The 17976-nt window shown below is 40.6% G+C and overlaps 1 protein-coding gene across 2 annotated transcripts in view; it reads right to left on the bottom strand.

Moving 5' to 3' along the window:
- Positions 1 to 17976, bottom strand: part of AR (androgen receptor) — a 186429-nt gene that overhangs the window by 27044 nt on the left and 141409 nt on the right. For both annotated transcript variants that reach the window (XM_073885808.1, XM_073885807.1), the window contains one exon: positions 8952 to 9068. In XM_073885808.1, the coding sequence (XP_073741909.1) occupies positions 8952 to 9068 (117 nt within the window). The remainder of the gene's footprint in view (positions 1 to 8951; positions 9069 to 17976) is intronic.

The following is a 17976-nucleotide window of genomic DNA, read 5'->3' as shown; positions in this document are numbered from 1 at the left end:
CCCAAAGTTAACAGCATTAATTCTGTCAGTCTGTTGTAAATAAGAAAATACCACTGATATATTAATGGCTTTATTAAGGAAAATTCACTAGCAGAAATATGCAACGTTCAAACAAATAGAAAGCAGTTAAAAAATAAACTACATTAGCCTTTCAATCCACATTAGGGAACCTCTCCTTGGCCTGGAGATTAAAATTCTGTCCCAAGGAGCAGGAAACTCCCCTCCCTCCTAAAGTCCTTCCTTGGCTTTTCTCCAAAATGTTGCTGAGTCAGGGGAAGGAGAACAGCGTTGGGGGGCGTGGGGGGGTGGGGGGGTGGTATGTGCAGAGGGAGACAGGAGGTGGGGAGGGAGAGGGCAAGGGGAGAAGGAAGGATTGAGAGAGAGAGTGAGGAGGGAGGGAGAGAGGAGGGAGGAGGGAGAGAGGAGGGAGGAGGGAGAGAGGAGGGAGGAGGGAGAGGGGAGAGGGAGGGATTGAGAGAGAGAGAGAGAGAGAGAGAGAGAGAGAGAGAGAGAGAGAGAGAGTGTGTGTGTGTGTGTGTGTGTGTGTGTGTGTGTGTGTGTGTGTGTAGAATGGAGAATGGAGAGGGTGGAAAATGCAGGCCCCAGGCAAGGCAGAAAGAGTGCTCTCATACTTGTCTGTCCCTAGTCTCACAGACTCCACATCCACCGGAAGGAAACTGCTCTCAATATGGAGCTTCTGGGGCAGAGACAGAGAATAGCAAGATATTAAGAACCCTAAGTGCCTCTCCTCTTAGAATAATACAAAGTTGGAGGCTAGCTTGAGAAAAGAACAAGACCTCACACCTGACGGAGAGGCAAGTGGATGATGTGAATGAGTACTAGGGTATTGTTGGGGCACTAAGGCTAGAAGTAAGGGGTAGAGTTAGATCCACTTTCCTCCTTCATCAACAGGAAATAAGAGAAGTCGGCACTGGTTTTTAGATTTTTGCCTTCCTCCCTCTGTATAAAAGGGTTAAAAGTATGTGTTTCTGACAACAGAATCGCCTTGACTTTGGGAATAAGGAGAAAATAACTGACTCTAGTCCCCTGATCTGTTTGGAGAGAGGGGCCAGCTGGCTTCTTATGGCTCCTCCAGGAGAAGCATAAATTTGGTCCTTGTTTACTAAACTTATGTAGATCAGCTACTGCCTTCAGCTCTGTGATGGGGCCTGAGGTTAAAAATCTTAAGTCCTTGGCAGTGGTCCAGCAGAATGGAGGTAAGGGGAAATTCATGAGTTGAATAATGACCAAGTAAAATGGCCACAGGAGCCTCAGATAGGCACAGTGGCTTCTTGTTCTAGGTAGCACCTTGAGTCCCCGGCAGCAAAACTTCTTCCTGGCAGCATGCTGTGGAAAGCTTCACTGTATCCATCCACCTGAGTGCTATCACATATGATCAAGAATAATCAAAAAGCACTCTGCTAATGCCAAGTCATACTACAGAAATCAACAATCATGATATTACTACATGAATGATAATTGATGCTACTTCTAGAGCTAGTCCTCACAACAGCCCTGTGAGGTAGGGAAACGATCAGTCCCACTGTGGGGATCATAAACCAAGGGAGTAGCCCCCAGTCCCAGTACTGGAGTCTGTATTGAGGAGCAAGGGCTTGAGGCCCTAAAATTCAGATTCCAGGTGTTTCCAAGTTATCAGTTAGAACCCTCTAGAACCCTCATTCTGAATGAAGCAGGTCAGCCTTTCTTCAGCGTCTGGTTGTTTTGAGATGCTTGCAAATGCCAACACGGAATTTTTCTATATGAAAATAGGGATGTTGAAAGTAGCAACTTAAAGATAGGCTTGCACCTAGCAGTCCCCATAATCAGATGCTTGAGACAGGTCCTCTAATTTAAGAGGCAGCATGCAAAATTGGGGAAACGGGGTGGCTAACATTTTGGACTGGGGTTCTTTTCTCTTTTCCTACCTACCTGTTAAGTCAGGCAAGGTGGAAAAAATGGGAAATTCTTTACTTAGATTTGTTTTCTCCCCCCTTTCTTTTATGCCTCATTGACAAATATACTAAGGAGCTTATATATATGCTTGTGTGTGCCTCTTTGTACACAGTGGGCAATAATTAGTCAGTGGGGGTGGAGGATCTGGAGGAAAAGAAGGAGGCAGAATTTAACAGTCTCATTACAGTTACTCAGAGCCCAACAAAGCCTCCCTATTTGGTCTTCTGAATTTCTTGCAGCAGCCAAACAATCCCATAATATTAAAAGCATTATTATTCAGCCTGGAGATGGGAATGCTTCGAAATTAATGTCTCTGTGCCTAACAGCTCACTAATCAAAGCTTCTATGCCTCATTTTCCACCCTGGGGAGAGTCCTCAGTCTCTTCCAGTTTCATTGTGGCCAACATGACACACCACCCTGTGCAGGCCTGGGCTGGTGACCTTTTTATCTTGGTCAAGATCCAGATTTTCTTCTTAATTCTAAATGCCAGTCCAAGTTTTCTGCAGGTGATTTCTTCAGGATTTGTGCTTACATTTTTAAATTGCTGACTGCTATAAGGCTGAAATGTCCCTCAACAATGTCTTCACTTCAGCCACAGAACCATTGGTCCAATGGAGTATTAAGCAGGGGAAAGAAACCCATTTCTATGCCTGGCTTAAGAGATCTAAAAAGTGTAGCCAGGATTTACTAGACCAAGGAAAGTAGAACTTGATTTTAGAAAAGGTGACCCAGAGTAGTGATGCTATTCTGTTTACTTCCTAGATACCTGTTGTCATGGAAATATTATCAATAAAAGACAATCTGAAGGCTCTACTGATTTCTGTATATACTTTTTCCCTTAGTTCTACTTCATACAAACATGATCCCAAAGGATGGGCAAAATTCTCCAAAAAAGCATCTTGCTCAGGTAAATTGTCTATGTATAAGTTCAGTTCAATAAGAAAATATTTTAAATGCTTTTGTAATCTTAAGGACTACATCCTACAATTTGTAAAAACAGGTGGCTATCTTTTTAAATCAAAAGTTAAATGTTTTTAAACAGTTATGTTATTTCAAATAATTTGTTTCTGAATTGTTATATTTAGAAAATACTTGCCTTTGTATATATGACCTATTGTGTTCTGTGTACTCCTAGCTTTCTGCCTACTGCCTTCAAAAAATGTTGCCTATGACATCATTTTACTCTCTCAAGAGCAACTGAGGGATTTTAGAGCACTTACAGCAAAAGTAAACAACAATAAAATCTTTCTGCTCCTATTACACTTTAAAAACTCAAGGATTTTAAGTGGAAATTTTACAAGTAAGATACTCATTCAAGTACCAGATATGGGGTATCATCAATTTTGATGACTTGAAAAAATTATTTACTTCTAACTGTAGTTCTCTAAAAGCAAAGACTCAAAGACAGACTACAACATGTATGTGCTGTCCCAGATAATTTGGTTTGAAGGAATTATGAGACACAGTCTCTGGTTTCTCCACATAAAAGTTTGCCCTAAGAACTATAATTAGAAGTATACCTTTTTCCCTCCAATGTGTCACCAAATATGTATGCAATCAACTGGAGTATGGCGATCTAGACCATGGAGAACAGATTTCAAGAGTTGATTCAAACGTGATACAGAGACCAGTTCCATGTCATGGAACTAGTTTTCTCAGAACCCGTGCCAGGAAACACTAGCCTAGACCAAGGGAAGGAGTCTGTATAAGGGAAGAACTTATGTACATGGTCAGTACTTGCAGGTATCAACCCAAATGGAGGAACTAAGACTGCAATCCTAGGTGTGAAGCAAAATTTGGTGCTAGACTTTTTTTTTTCTTTTCTCTCTCTCTCCCTGGCCTACTATGTATTTTTCTAAAGTTGAGGTCCTTACCTATACCACACTCATGCTGCTAGTAATTGTCTTAAAAAGCCAAATGTAGAAACAGACAAAATGATATGTGAATGTGTCTATCCCATGTCACAGATCTTCAGCTGCCTGAAATCCAAACCATTTAGCATAATAACTACGTCCATTTTCAATGTGGTTTTACCTTACCTCCCCCATTTCCCCAGATCTGGTCATATTAAATGACTTGCTATTCCTCAAACCCTCAATTCATTTTTTCTTATGTCTCTGAGCCTTTATTCAAACTGTGCCCTTTGCCTTGAATGCCCCGTCCCTTATATCTCATTCAACTTCTTCCCAGTCATTTCTTCTTCATCCTTTAAGGTTAAGATGTATTCATTATCACTGTCTGTTGCCTGTTTAACTCTTTGAGGTCAGGGATTTTATCTTAATCATCTCTGCTCCCCCAACATGCCTACCATAGGGTCTGGCACATTGTTCGCACTCAATAAATAAATATTTGCCAAATGGATAAATAGATGAGTGAACAGGTGGAAAAACAAAAGGACTAGCTAGTTGGCTGGCTGAAAGGATGAACAGATAAATAGATGGATGGATAAATGCTGTGAAATTTATCTCCTGAAGAACCATACTGTGAATAGTGTTTCAGTGTTGGAATCACTCTCTTGCATCTGGACATGTGTGGACATGTGATCCAGAAGTACCAAAGCAGGGCTGCTTTCGAGCATGGAGAATGATGACAGAGCTGGCTTCAAGATGGTCTTCAACACTGGACACCACAAGGGTGTTCACAGCGTCCATGATGACGTCAGATCATGGCCATGGGCTCCCTGAGCCATCCTCCCAACTAGAGAATCCTGGAGGCTATTAAAACCTGCAGGTCTGTTAACAGTTTTGAGTCTCAGATGTAAAGTTCAGTCTTCTAGTAGGAAAGAGACTTCTCAAATGTGCTAAAGTAACCTCTGAAGAAAACGCTGAACACTTTAGATTCTCACATGTTCCAGGTTTCTTTTCCTCTTCTGGGGTTTGGCTGCTACATGAAATTCCTGAAAGGCCTACCATCTTCCAGGGTCCAGGAGAGGAAGGAGTAAAAGCAGGGGCTAATGCCATTTATTAAAAGCTGAGAACTCAAGAGTTACAAAATGCAAAAAAAAAAAAAATGTTTGGGGAGGAATAGGAAGGAAAGTAAGAAGGAGGAAAGGGTTCGGAGAGAAGATGGCAGGTCAGGGCAATTCTTTCTTTCTCATTACATTTTGGAAACTGGAAGTATATCCTTGGGAAGTACTGAGAAAAGTGAGAGAGGGCTGTGCACTTATTCTAATTATGGGCTGTGAAAAAGCCACAGTTAATTCACTAGAGGGAAGGTCCTTTTCTGGACAGTTATATTTCTAAGTATCTTCTTACATTAAAAGTAGGCAAGAGGTTTAGATTCTTGAAGCAGGGGCACCTGGGTGGCTCAGTTGTTAGGCATCTGCCTTCGGCTCAGGTCATGATCCTGGGGTCCTGGGATCGAGCCCCACATCGGGCTCCCTGCTCTGCAGGAAGGCTGCTTCTCCCTCTCCCACTCCCCCTGCTTGTGTTCCCTCTCTCACTGTGTTTCTCTCTGTCAGATAAATAAATAAAATCTTAAAAAGATTCTTGAAGCAATTAGCAATGTGTATCTTTTCAAAAGCAGCCAGAAATGAACAAGGTACAAAGAAAGGCCCATCCTTGTTGTGAATGGGCAGTTAATAGCCTGAAGGCAGTCTTTAAGGGACCCACCCAGAGAACCCAACCACCCTTGGAAAACACCAAGAAACACCAAGAGCTGCTAAGAAAAGAAGCAATGAACATGTAGATAAGCCTAGAAGGAGAAAGGAAAAAGCTATGTGTTTTAAATATCTCTGAGTTAAGGAGATCCCATCACCAAAGAGTAGATGGAACACTACAGAGAAAGCCTTGAGGCCTCAACACTAAGCAAACATCAGCTACAGAGTGCCAGCTTCTTTAAGATACAAGGTGATAACCCTTCTGCCCTCCACTCCCTCAATAATCTATACATCCAGTCTACTTTGAGAAACGTAATATATCTTACACAGGTGTAGCCTGAGGCAGCTAAAATTATCAGGCAAGTCAAAACACTCACCTCTAGACAGCCTATAATTCTGAGGGCAGTGGAGATGTAATCCAAAAAAAGACTGATTGATAGGCTTTTTCTGTGACTTTAGACCCAGAATCACAAAATGATTGTGCCAGAAAGGTCCTTGGTCAATCTCATTATCCCAATTTTATGATGGGAAAAACTGAGCCTCAGAGGGGAGAAGGGACTTGCTCAAGGCCACATTCCTCATTGCCGTTTTAGAATATATTATACCATTTTGAGTTGAGTGATGGGAAGAATAAAACAAAGTTATATGAATTCTCCTTCAGTGTGATCAGAATGTCTATGCTAAACCCAAATCTTATGAAAAGGGAAGTCTATTGCTCAAGTATTTAGAAGGGCCACTCTACATTTATGTTTTCTTTCTTTTTCCCATTGTTTTGAGTAAAGGTGTAGTGTACACTGAATTTGCAAGTTAACCATAAACTTGAGAAGGGTTTGCAGCAGAGAATCAGGGAATGTGAAGATAAGTTTATGAAGATGGAAAGGTTTGTTTTTCAAACAATGGTGTTTAAGTGGGTAAACACTTGGGATGTTACTGACATGGTACTTGAACATAATATATGACTCCCTTAACAACTAGAATCGGCTTCCAAACAGGATTTTGATGGTACTTTTAGTTTGAGGTGATCAAGCGTGATTTCTGCTGATGTTCTGCCTGTTGGAATTGTTACATATTATAGGGCATGCCAAGTAACTCAGGGTAAAAGCCAACTGGGAAGTGCTCACCATCTAAATTACTAGTGACCTCACTGTCATAGTAAGCCCTCACATTTGTCTAAGCACTTTGTCAATTACCAAGGATGTTCACGTTCATCACGTTCACGTCACAGAGTGATACCACTAGATTACAGATGAAGAAATTGAGGCTTAGAGGGGCACAGTAAATAACGGAGCTGGGCCTTTAGTTTAGGTCTGCCTGACTCCAAAGGCAAGACCACATACACAATATCAAAAATCCTTGTATCTTGCAGACCTTTCTTCAAGTTGGCAGCCCGAGCTCTATTGCCTAGTATGGTGCCTTTGTATACAACTGACACTCAGTAACTATCACAGGAAAAGATCTGCAATGAAAGCCATTCACAGCACTTCTTACCTTCTTTTCCTTGTGTTGGGACCAAGCCCATTTCAAATTTGAGCACTCTAGCCAATAAATCAATTTGAAAACTTAGTGTACCACTCTCTCCATGAAATGAATTCACAGATTTATGCCTCACTGATAGAGGGGGTAGTGAAATTACTCCTTTTCAAAAGGGGTTCACTATAATCATGTCAGGGACTGTTTTATAATGGAGGATGTTGGCTGAAACATGAACTAATTTTAAGATTTGGACCCAAACTTTAGGAGAACTTTTGTTACCATTAAACTTCACCTGTGTCAAAGCAAGCTTACAGTTCATAGCAGCAGATGAAAAACCAAGGGGTTCTCTACCTGGGAGCCCCCATCTCTTACACACCATTCACAGAGGGCTAAAAAATTGAGAGCTGAGTGTATCAGAACTCTCACCACAGGGTTGCAACATTCCTATGAAGAAAACTTCCTCTCATCACTCCCTTTGTCACCTTTCCTAGCTTTCCCTCCACACTTCTCCATCCCAGTCCTGCTTCTTCCTCCCCACTAGAGACCACAATTGTAGGGTATCTCTGGAGTATACCAAGCAAATAAGAACAAGGTTGGTCTTTCTCTGGTATTTGAGTCTCATTTAATGCAGCTGCCTGGAAAACTCACACAGCATCTGCCTGCGATGTCTGGGAGTACTAGACACTACTTGAGATGGTTCTGTTGCAACTGTCTCAAATTGACCTTGAGTCAATTCATTTGTAGTACTTTGGTCTGTTTAAAGACTATTGTTGCCCTGTAAGAGGTGGGGGGATACAGTTATCAACATGAAGACCCACACACAGAAAACAAGTTGGTCTCTGTAAACACGTACATAGGCAGACAAGGTATTGAGTACCTTGCAGAAAGCCAGAGATGGACAAGGACTCTAAATGAGCCTTGAGAGGGGGAGGGAAAATGGCAGGAATCTAGGAACTTGGGTTTTCCAGGCTGATAATGAATAATCAGGTAGGAGGCTATAGTATCAGGCATTCGGAAAAGAGCTTGCTTTTCTTCAAGTTCCATTTACAAATCAAAGTAGACTAATGAGCCTGCTTTTTTTTTTTTTTTTTCAAGAAAGGTGCTTCTTTTTTGAAGCAGCAGGCAGCGGGGAGTACCCCCTGCCACTGAGCAGATGTAAACATGAAGAAATGAGGAATTTGGAGGACGAAAATAGAAGTGTAAGCCAAGCCTTTCTGGAATGGTGACAGGGCTCACAGTAGACACAGACTAGGGGACAGAAGCCTTATGATGCATGGCTGCACTTGAAAAAGCTGTATCTTCCTTCTGTCAAGCTACTGTGCTACGAGAAAATGCTTTTGGAAGTTATCAATAGATTTGCAAATAATGGGAAATGATTAAAAGGCCTGCTCCACCGTGGGAGATATGGGATAGGAAACTGGTTCTGCTTGGCAGCCTAGTCACAGTCTCCAAAGAGAAGCAGCTTTTCATTCCAGGTGGCCGACCTTACAATATAGGGATAGTTAACTGAGGATATTCCTGGGTGTTCAGGGCCAGCCTGTGCCTGGGTCATTCTGTACCTGTGATTATTCTGGATTCTGTAGTTCTCTCATCCTGCTCATCATGCAACAACATAGGGCCAGTATCACTGTGTCCCCTGGGGAATCCTTCATAATCACCTCCACACTCACTGACCCCCGATGGGTCCTGATCCCTGCCTCACTCCTCCTGCTCCTGTGCTGAGCCCCAGAGTGGGGTGTGACATGGTTAAGGATAAAGAAAGGCACCAACTGGCTGATGGCCATGTTGCAGATGAAGGCGTCAGTTTGTATCTAGAGTAGAGCTGGCCACCTCAGAAGGACCAAAGAGGGAAATCTGGTTTAAAGAGAGAATGAGAGAATGAGGGAGGGAGAGGAAGAAAAAGAAAAAGGAAGAAAAGTATCATACCTCCCAGAGTCATCCCTGCTTCATAGCATTTCCGGAGGCGACAAGATGGACAATTTTTCCTTCGGAATTTATCGATGGTGCAATCATTTCTGCTGGCACACAGGTACTTCTGTTTCCCTGGGAGAACAAAAAGAACAGTAGATGCCCCATTAATGCATTTCCAGAGTCTCTCTCCTTTAGTATTTCTAGGCAGAAAGGGCATAAGGATATATCTTGCCGGATGAGAGAAGTGGACAGAGAATGGCCCTAAACAATTTGATCACACAGAATCACACAGCCTCGTTTAATTTGATGCTATATTGTTTGGTTTTCATAGGTGTTTTTGTAGGGATGAACAACTGAGGTCCTGCTGATACTTCCTTTAAGACAAGGACTACTCACTGGTTTATAAAAATAATATGTTCTACCTTTACTAAAAGCTAAGAATGGGACACCTGGGAGGCTCAGTCAGTTAAGTGTCTGCCTTGGGCTCAGGTCATGATCTGGGGGTCCTGGGATCGAGCCCCACATCGGGCTCTCTGCTCAGCGGGGAGCCTGCTTCTCCCTCTGCCTGCTGCTCCCCCTGCTTGTGCTCTCTCCCTCCCTCTGTGACAAAAAAAATAAAATCTTAAAAAAAAAGGTAAGAATGTCCATGGGAAAGTGATCAATGGCAGAAATTATCACTCCTTTAGCATGACACAGCAAAGACTTGGACTTAGGCAATGTTTCTACCTCCTGACCCCTGTAGTCATTCAAAGGATCATACTCAAGCTAATACAGTGCTTATTTTTCATAATAAAAATACAGGTAAAACTTCTATAAAAGAGAACTCCATGAGATGTCTAATTGTCTTTAAATTGATAGTGATCATACCCCCAATCCTGCAGGTTATAAAAATCAGAGATAAAGCTCACTCTTCGTGAAGTGAATCACAACAGGTGAGAGGAAGTCCTTTGAAGCCAGCAGAAGTAAAACACTTGCTGTCGTGCTCATCTGGAGTTGTCACAGATACAAAGAAACATGCTCACACACGTACACACATGCAGAGACCCAGAGAGCCTCAGGATCACAGCTGTTCCAAGAAAGACGTGGAAGGCCACTCAAAAGCTCATGTTTTACTCAATATTTTGCCTCCTTGCTGCTAACATAGGCCTGGCATACAGTAGGCCCTCAATAAACATCAAATTAATACACAAGTGGAACAGGGAGATCCACAGGCACGCAGAGTCACCAGCAGAAATAGACAGAGATACATACCCTGCTGCTCCGAAACATGCAGACCTTCTCATGCTTGGAGCCCTGGGGACAGCCTGAGCTCGTGCATCCCCTCACTCCACCCCTTTCTTTATCCAATTCCCTTTTACTGCTGCGCTTTAGTTTATGGGAGAGACTGGGATTTTAGGGAGGCTTCTTTTGGCAGAGGAGACATGTTTGTGGTAAGGAAAAGGAAGAAAAATTGAAGAGCAATTGCTATTTGATAGCAGGGAGAAAAACACATAAATTCAGCTATAGCTTGTCTCTTCTCTCCCTGTTCAACCTAAAATGTATGGATCAGGCACAGAAAACACATGTATTATAGTAGGTTATTTTATGTAGGAGATTCAGTAGTAGTCAGGTCAGCAAGACCTTTGTTTTTCTTCTTTCCTCCTTCCCTCTCTTCCTCCCTCCCTCCCCGCCCTCCCTTCCTCCTTCCCCGCCCCTTTCCTCTCTTATTCCCTTCCCTTTGTCAAAAGATTCCAAAATGCTGGGCTTGAAGGGACTGTTAAAAACCACCCCAGTACAATCCTTTCATTCCAAGGATGAGTTCTGGGAAGGTGACTTGCCTGAAGAACACTCAGTTGGAGGCCCATGAAGGAAGAATCTTACTATTTAATAGGTACCTACTATGAACCAAGCCTGTGTTGGCAAGTTTACATATGCCATTTAAATGAATAACCTCAGCCGTGTTTTGAGGTAGATACTACCATTACTTTTACTTAACAGATGAGAAAACTAAGGCCTCTAAGCCAGTACTCTTTCTACCATATCACAGGATTTTATTTGTATAAACAGAACACATAATTTACTAACAGCCCCTTTTTTTTAAATAGGCTCCACACCCAGCATAGAGCCCAATGTGGGGCTCAAACTCATGACCCTGATATCAAGACCTGAGCTGAGATCAAGAGTTGGACACTTAACTAACTGAGCCACCCAGGTGCCCCACTAACAGCCTTGTCCTGCTGCAGACTGAGGATTGTTATATGCACGGAAAGGATGGCACTATGAGTGCCATTCAGTCTTTGAGTATCCACTCCTAGAAGGGAGGCCCTGTATCCAATTCCAGTGGGTTCACGTCCAGTGCCATGGGTGTTCTAGAACAGGGACTTCCCCGCAGTTTTTGTGCTGCTGCAACCCTCAGAACTAGTTTTCACATTAATTAGTAAAATAGGGTCATTATGAATACTTCTTTGAAGAATCTCTTCTTCTACAGGAAAATACTAGCTCCTGAACCCAAGTTTGCAAAGGAATGAGTGCAGAGCCACTGGATTAGGGCTCCCAGAGGAGTTCTAGATTCCACTGCTAAAAGCAAACCACCCTCTGAATGAGGAAGGTTACAGTGGAAATGAAAACATGTTTTTCAATTTGGACCATCTCCCTAGCTATAGTTCATACTTGGTCCCAGAGTGTCTCTTGGCCTGAAACAATGTGATCTAAAACACAGATATCCTTTACAATTAACCCAGGAATAAGTGCAAAGCCCACTGCAACCAATACCATTGTGCATTTATTTAACTTCCTGAGCATTTATTATGGGCCGGACTTTGTACTAGCTGTTGAGGATACAGAGGAAAAATCTCTGCTGAAGAAAACTGTTTAAGTCCCAGATAACAGAGAGAGCACTAGGCTGGAAGTCACAAGACTTGAATCCTTGTTCAGTCTTATTACTAACTCACTATATGACCTTGGACAAGTCCTTTATCCTCTCTGGGCTCCATTGATAATATGTAATGCTTGAACTGGAAAAATCACTAAAATCTTTTCCAGCTCAAAGAATTTTTATTTTACTACTTTATTTTAATTCCAGTATAGGTAACATACAGTACTCTATTAGTTTCAGCTGTACAATACAATTCAACAATTCCATATCCAACTCAAGGAGTCTTAAAGGATATCTGGATTTTATCTATATTTGTGAAGTCTTTCATATAAAGGTCACAAGTATTATTGATAAGCAAGACATTACCAAAATAATGGTCTTTGTCCCTCAACTCTCTCCTTTTAGGATAGCAACTTACTGTAACATTGCCTCTTATATCTGCAGTCATTCAGTCTTTTCTCTTTGTTTTCTAAAGTCCTTCAAAAAACCAAGGCACTTAAGAGTATTAGAGGGGCAGTGTTATTGCAAGCCATATGCAACATATGTATAAATAACATGCTTATTCACATATGTGTACTCATGTATGTGTGAATGTACCTGTGTGTGGGTGTACACCCCCAATAGGGTTCCTGAATTATCTTTGTATATATGTGTATGTGTGAGCACATAAAGTATATAACATATCAAGTCACATAAATGCATACATATGACATGTGTCTTTCTTGGAAGCAGAATAGTGACGTTAAAATTTTAAATGACACTTAATAGTGACAGAAGTGGTCGGGGGTCCCAAAGATGGATATGGAAGGAATCTCCTAAAAATGGAACTGTGACTCATCTGCACAGTTTGGATTAGGAACAAGAACAGGGGATGGAATACCCTCTCAAGGTTGCTTCCAATCCACTTCTCCTGCCTGAATTACCAACTTCCCCAAATGATGGCAGAGCCAATGTACAATCACTGGGTTGCTATTACTTCTCTTCTATTTATTCTAATTCTCCAATATGGCTGAAGTTATCAGGGTTCTTAATTATAACAATGAATTAAAATATAATACACAGGGGCACCTGTGTGGCTCAGTTGGTTAAGCGACTGCCTTCAGCTCAGATCATGATCCTGGAGTTCCAGGATCGAGTCCCGCACTGGGCTCCCTGCTCAGCGGGGAGTCTGCTTCTCCCTCTGACCCTCCCCCTCTCATGCTCTCTCTCTCTCTCATTCTCTCTCTCAAATAAATAAAATCTTAAAAAAATAAAAAAATAAAAAATAACACATAATATATATTGTACATATTTATATTTATATAACTATAAAACATATAGTATATAGTAATAAATTAAAACATAATATAAAATACAATAACATAAGATTAAAAATGTCTCCCATTTGATTAGCTTACAAAAGTTAATATCTTGTACAGAGTAGTATAATAGGGATTATTGTATACCCCATTATATAACTGAAGAAAATGATGCTAAGATGAAACTGACCTGCCCGGCATCACACTGTCAGTGTGCTCCAAATCACAGTCCATAAGGCTATGAATCTCACAGATTGGGAAGAATTTTAAACAGTATTTAGTCACAATACACCCACTCTTGTGTACAAGGCTTGAATCCCCTCTGTAACATCCCTATAAAGGGTTACCACACCTTTTGTGAATTGCAGCCCATTCCATTTCTGGACTCAGTTATAAGGCTATTCCTTTCAGGAAACTCAGTATTTGTCTCCTTGGAGCTCTGACCCATTGGGTCTAATTACAACTACATCATCTTTGGACTGTAAAGGGCATTAAAAGCCTTATAACAAAATGTCCCAATGTGATGCCTGACTCTTCATTTATGAAAATGGACATGAAGTATTGAAATGACATGTCCCTAGCCATAGGAAGTTGGTGATAGAGCTAGAGAAAAATCTGGCACCTGCATCCAATGGAGATGTAGTATGGGTGAGTGTAGCCTCAAGACAGAGAACTCTGTGGGTGTTAAGGATCTTTGTTCATTGTCTAACAAGTATATGGTCCTGTGAATGCCTTCTCAGTGTTCAGCTGGAAGAAGTGTAAGTGTATAAGATATGTATATAAGTGTAAGTATAAGATCTGGGCCTGCCTGTTCCAAGGTGGTCTTAGAAAGTCCTCTATTGCCATGCAGTAGCCTAGGTGACTGAATAATTAACACAGACAACACAAACTCCTCTCCATCTCTCCCTCCTCAGATTCTGCAAATATTATACCTAGCTCTTTGACACTGCTGACCTTCAATAGCAAGCTTATATCAACAACCTATAATCAGTCTCACAAAAAAATGTCATTGTGAAAATTTTGGCAAAATACAAAAATCCCCTTTCACGTTGAAGGAGGTAAGTCTACACTCTAGAATTGCAAACGGTTTGCACATTTAATGCTTGATAAATCTCCTATTAGAACAGACTGCAAACCCTTGACTACCATGAATGGTCACACAATGGTATAGCATGAGGTCCTCTGTATGCCAGCTGGCTCTGAAATCCTTGACTGCCTGATGGTGTTCTTCATGTTTCTTCATGGTCTTATTCTTCCCTCAGAAAGCTTAAGTATGATCCAAAACTCCAGCAGGAACAGAGGTCATGAGACCAACTTCAGATATTTTCTCCATAGACTTCCCATTTCATTTTTTTTTTGTCATCCCCATTGGTGCTGCCACACAAGTTGAGGCCAATGTTTGATTAGGCTTCCTTCAATATATTCATTCTGAAAAATCCTACTTAAAGCAGATCAGGTAAGGCAGGAGAGTTACCCACCACCTGCAGTATCATATCATGCAAATGAGAGGATGGAGTCATCATGTTCATCATGAAGCTATAGAAAAGACTGAAGAACATAGGACTTCTCATACTTTACAACTAGAGTGTGAATGCAAGACTTATATGAACGAAACTAAAAAAAAAAAATACTGAGGAATGTAAGAGAAGACTTGAGTTCAATGGAAAGATGTGCAGTATTCCTGGACGGGAAGATATAATATTGTAAAAATGTTGGTTCCCTTCTCCCCAGTGGAATCTACAAATTTAAAACAACCCAAACAAATCTTGACAAAACAACCTGAAAGTTTACCTGAAGGAGTAAAATGTGTGATATTGCCAAGATATTTTTGAAAAAATTTCCTATCAAACATTTAAAGTATTATAATGCCATAATAATTACAGCAGTTTGATAATGGCTCCAGTATAGATTTGATCGGTGGAAGAGACCAGAAAAGACAGAAACAGACTCCATATATATACTATGTTATTCTAAATCAGTGAAGAAAGGATGGCTTATTCATTAAATGGTGTCAGAACAACTGGTAAATCATTTGGGAAAGTGGAAAAACTTAAATTACTAGTTAAAACCAGAATAAACTCCACATGAATTAAAGATGTCAATGAGAAAAAAAACAAACAAAATGAAAGGAAAGCATTAAAGTACTGTTAGGAAATATAGGGTTTTTAAAATTATTTTTAAAGGTAGAAAAAGGCTTTTTAAAGAATGGCAATACAGAAACATAAGTGAACATTTTGATAGACTTGACTAGAAAACATTTAAACTTTTTTATAAAACTTAAAGACAACCACAAACTAAGGAAAAGACGTTGACATCAAGCATGTAAATGCAGTGGTCAATTTCCTTGATACATAAAGATGAACTGTGCAATAGAAAAATGGACAAAAGACATGAAAAATAAATTAAAAGAAGAAATAGAAATGATCAATATATGAAAATTGTTGAACTTCAATTTCACTAGAAATCATAGAAATACAAATTAAATAAGACGTCTTTTTCATAAGTCAGATTGGCAAAGATTAAATACCAAATATTGGCAAAGAGGTATTACTCGTAGGAGTATAAACTTTTAGAGAGCAATTTTGCAACATATCCAAAAAAATTAAATACACATAACCTTTAACCAGAAATTCCATTTCTTGGAATCTTTTTATAAGAAAACAATTATTTAAGCACAAAAATGTTCAACATAGCACTATGTAAATAGGGAATATTGGAAAAATGTAAATGTCCAACATTAAGGGGATGGTTAAATTATTCCATTTTTATGCAATAGAATGCTGTACAGTCATTTTTTTTAACTTGGAAAGGTGTTCACAATATTCTGTTTTGTTAAAATGACAAAAATGAAGTTACCAAACAACATATTTTATTGAATCCCACCTTTAATACCTAAGGCTTTAGAGCACATTTATTCAAGTTTTTTTTTTCTATTGCAGTGAAACTTTTTTTATAAGTGAAATATTACATAGAGGCCCCATATATAGAAAACAGATGAAATTAAACCTAATCTGCCTGAAGTAGGCATAGAAAACTTAGAACTCGTCCTGCCACACCTCTCCCTTTCTCCCCTTCTCTGCAGCCTTAGCATTGTGGTATGCCTTAGAGAAACTCTGTAGGAGTCCCCAGGGCTTTGTGGAAAACTTAAGACCTACTGATTTAACCCAAACCCCATCCCTCCTATTTTATGGAATAAGAAACTGAGACTCAGAGAATGGGGGTGGGGGGAACCTTGCTTAAGGCTATACAGCATGAGTCAATGTCAAAACAGGGACAAGAATCCAGGCCTTATTATTCATAATCCAGCAGTTTAGGGCTATTCTCATATGAGACAATACATGTGAAAATAACATAAAAAGCAGAAAGCATTATACAGATCTTATCTATTATTTATTTAAATAATAAACTCCTTGAATGTCAGAAAGGCAAGGGCCTCTGCAGAGATTATCTAGTCCAACGTTCTCATTTTACAGATGGGGAAACTGAGATCCAGAAAGCAGAATGGACAAGACTAAGATTAAATAATTGGTCAGTGACAGTGATGGGATTAAAAATCATCTCTTGCCTACTATGTTCTCTGCACATTTGCTTTATTATTTCAAAATAATTTTCATATTCATTATACTGCTGGAATTTCTGATGGGTGTCTCAGAGTTCTCCTGAGTGTGATTCAACGAGGTCTCTAAGGGCTTCCCCTGAAAAACAACACTACTCTATAGAAAAAAGGAGCTAAGTGCCTCTCCCCGAGTGTCCTACATAGACTGGAACAAGTCCAAGGCCTGTTTAGGGTCACGCATCCTATGGATGTAACTTTTTCTGGAGCCAAGACAACCTAGAACCTCTGGCCTAATTGTCCAAGGAGTTCTCTTCTTTGAAATGCAATTCCAAACACTGTTGATTCCTAGTAAATTTTCCCCCAAGATACTGCTTTTGGGCCTATGGAACAGGCTAGACAACACCAGGCACACAGTCTATACTCTGGCAAAAGGAAGTTCTTCTGTGAAAAGGACTTAAAAGGTAGCAAAGTCCCTTTGATTCCATGGAGGTGACCATTTCCCCACCTGTCCTACCCACCCAGAAACACAGGTATCAGTTAATCCAGTACCACGGATGGGCTCTCAGCTAATGCTTTACTGGGAGGCTTTTTAAGAGTGTTTATAAATAATAAAAATAATTCTTATTTCTTTTGACCTAATGGTTAACTCTAGTGAGAGGAGACAGCGATCAAGCCCAGATCCATCTTCTTTGCTTTCAGTACCTTCCACAATCTGACCTAAGCTCCATAAAATGAAAATGTAAAGACCAGTGGACTGACAATTAGAAGAGCAGGTGTCAGGGCACCTGGGTGGCTTAGTTGGTTGAGCGTCCCACTCTTGATTTCAGCTCAGGTCATGATCTCAGGGTCCTGGGATTGAGCCCTGTGTAGGGCTCCACACTGAGCACGGAGTCTGCTGTCCCTCTCCCTCCTCCCTCTGCTCTCTCTCGCTCAAATAAATAAATAAATAAATAAATAAATAAATAAAATCTTAAAAAAAAAAAGACAGCAGGTGTCAAATCCCAGCTCCAATTGCCCTCATTAAGTCTGAGCCTTGATTTCTCATCTAAAAAATGAGGATAAACATAATGGCTTTGTCTACTTCATAAAGTTATACAAAACAAATGGTACAGAATATATGTGCAAGTGATCTGTAAAAGGAAGAACATTAGAAGACTTAACAGGTAATGTTACTGAACTTATCTTGCCTTCTATTTCCCTCCATCAGCAACCATCTTCTGGCCATGCTGCTCTCTTCATTGGCCCCTGTGCTAGTCACAAACATTCCATCTTCTCCCTGTCTTAACACACACACACACACACACACACACACACACACACACACACACACAC

The sequence above is a fragment of the Callorhinus ursinus genome, unplaced genomic scaffold (assembly GCF_003265705.2).
Source record: "Callorhinus ursinus isolate GAN/ISIS: 27379988/994484 unplaced genomic scaffold, GSC_fseal_2.0 scaffold66, whole genome shotgun sequence".
Taxonomy (NCBI): Eukaryota; Metazoa; Chordata; class Mammalia; order Carnivora; family Otariidae; genus Callorhinus; species Callorhinus ursinus.
Note: the sequence above shows the minus strand (reverse complement) of the source record. Positions and strands in the feature narration are given on the sequence as shown.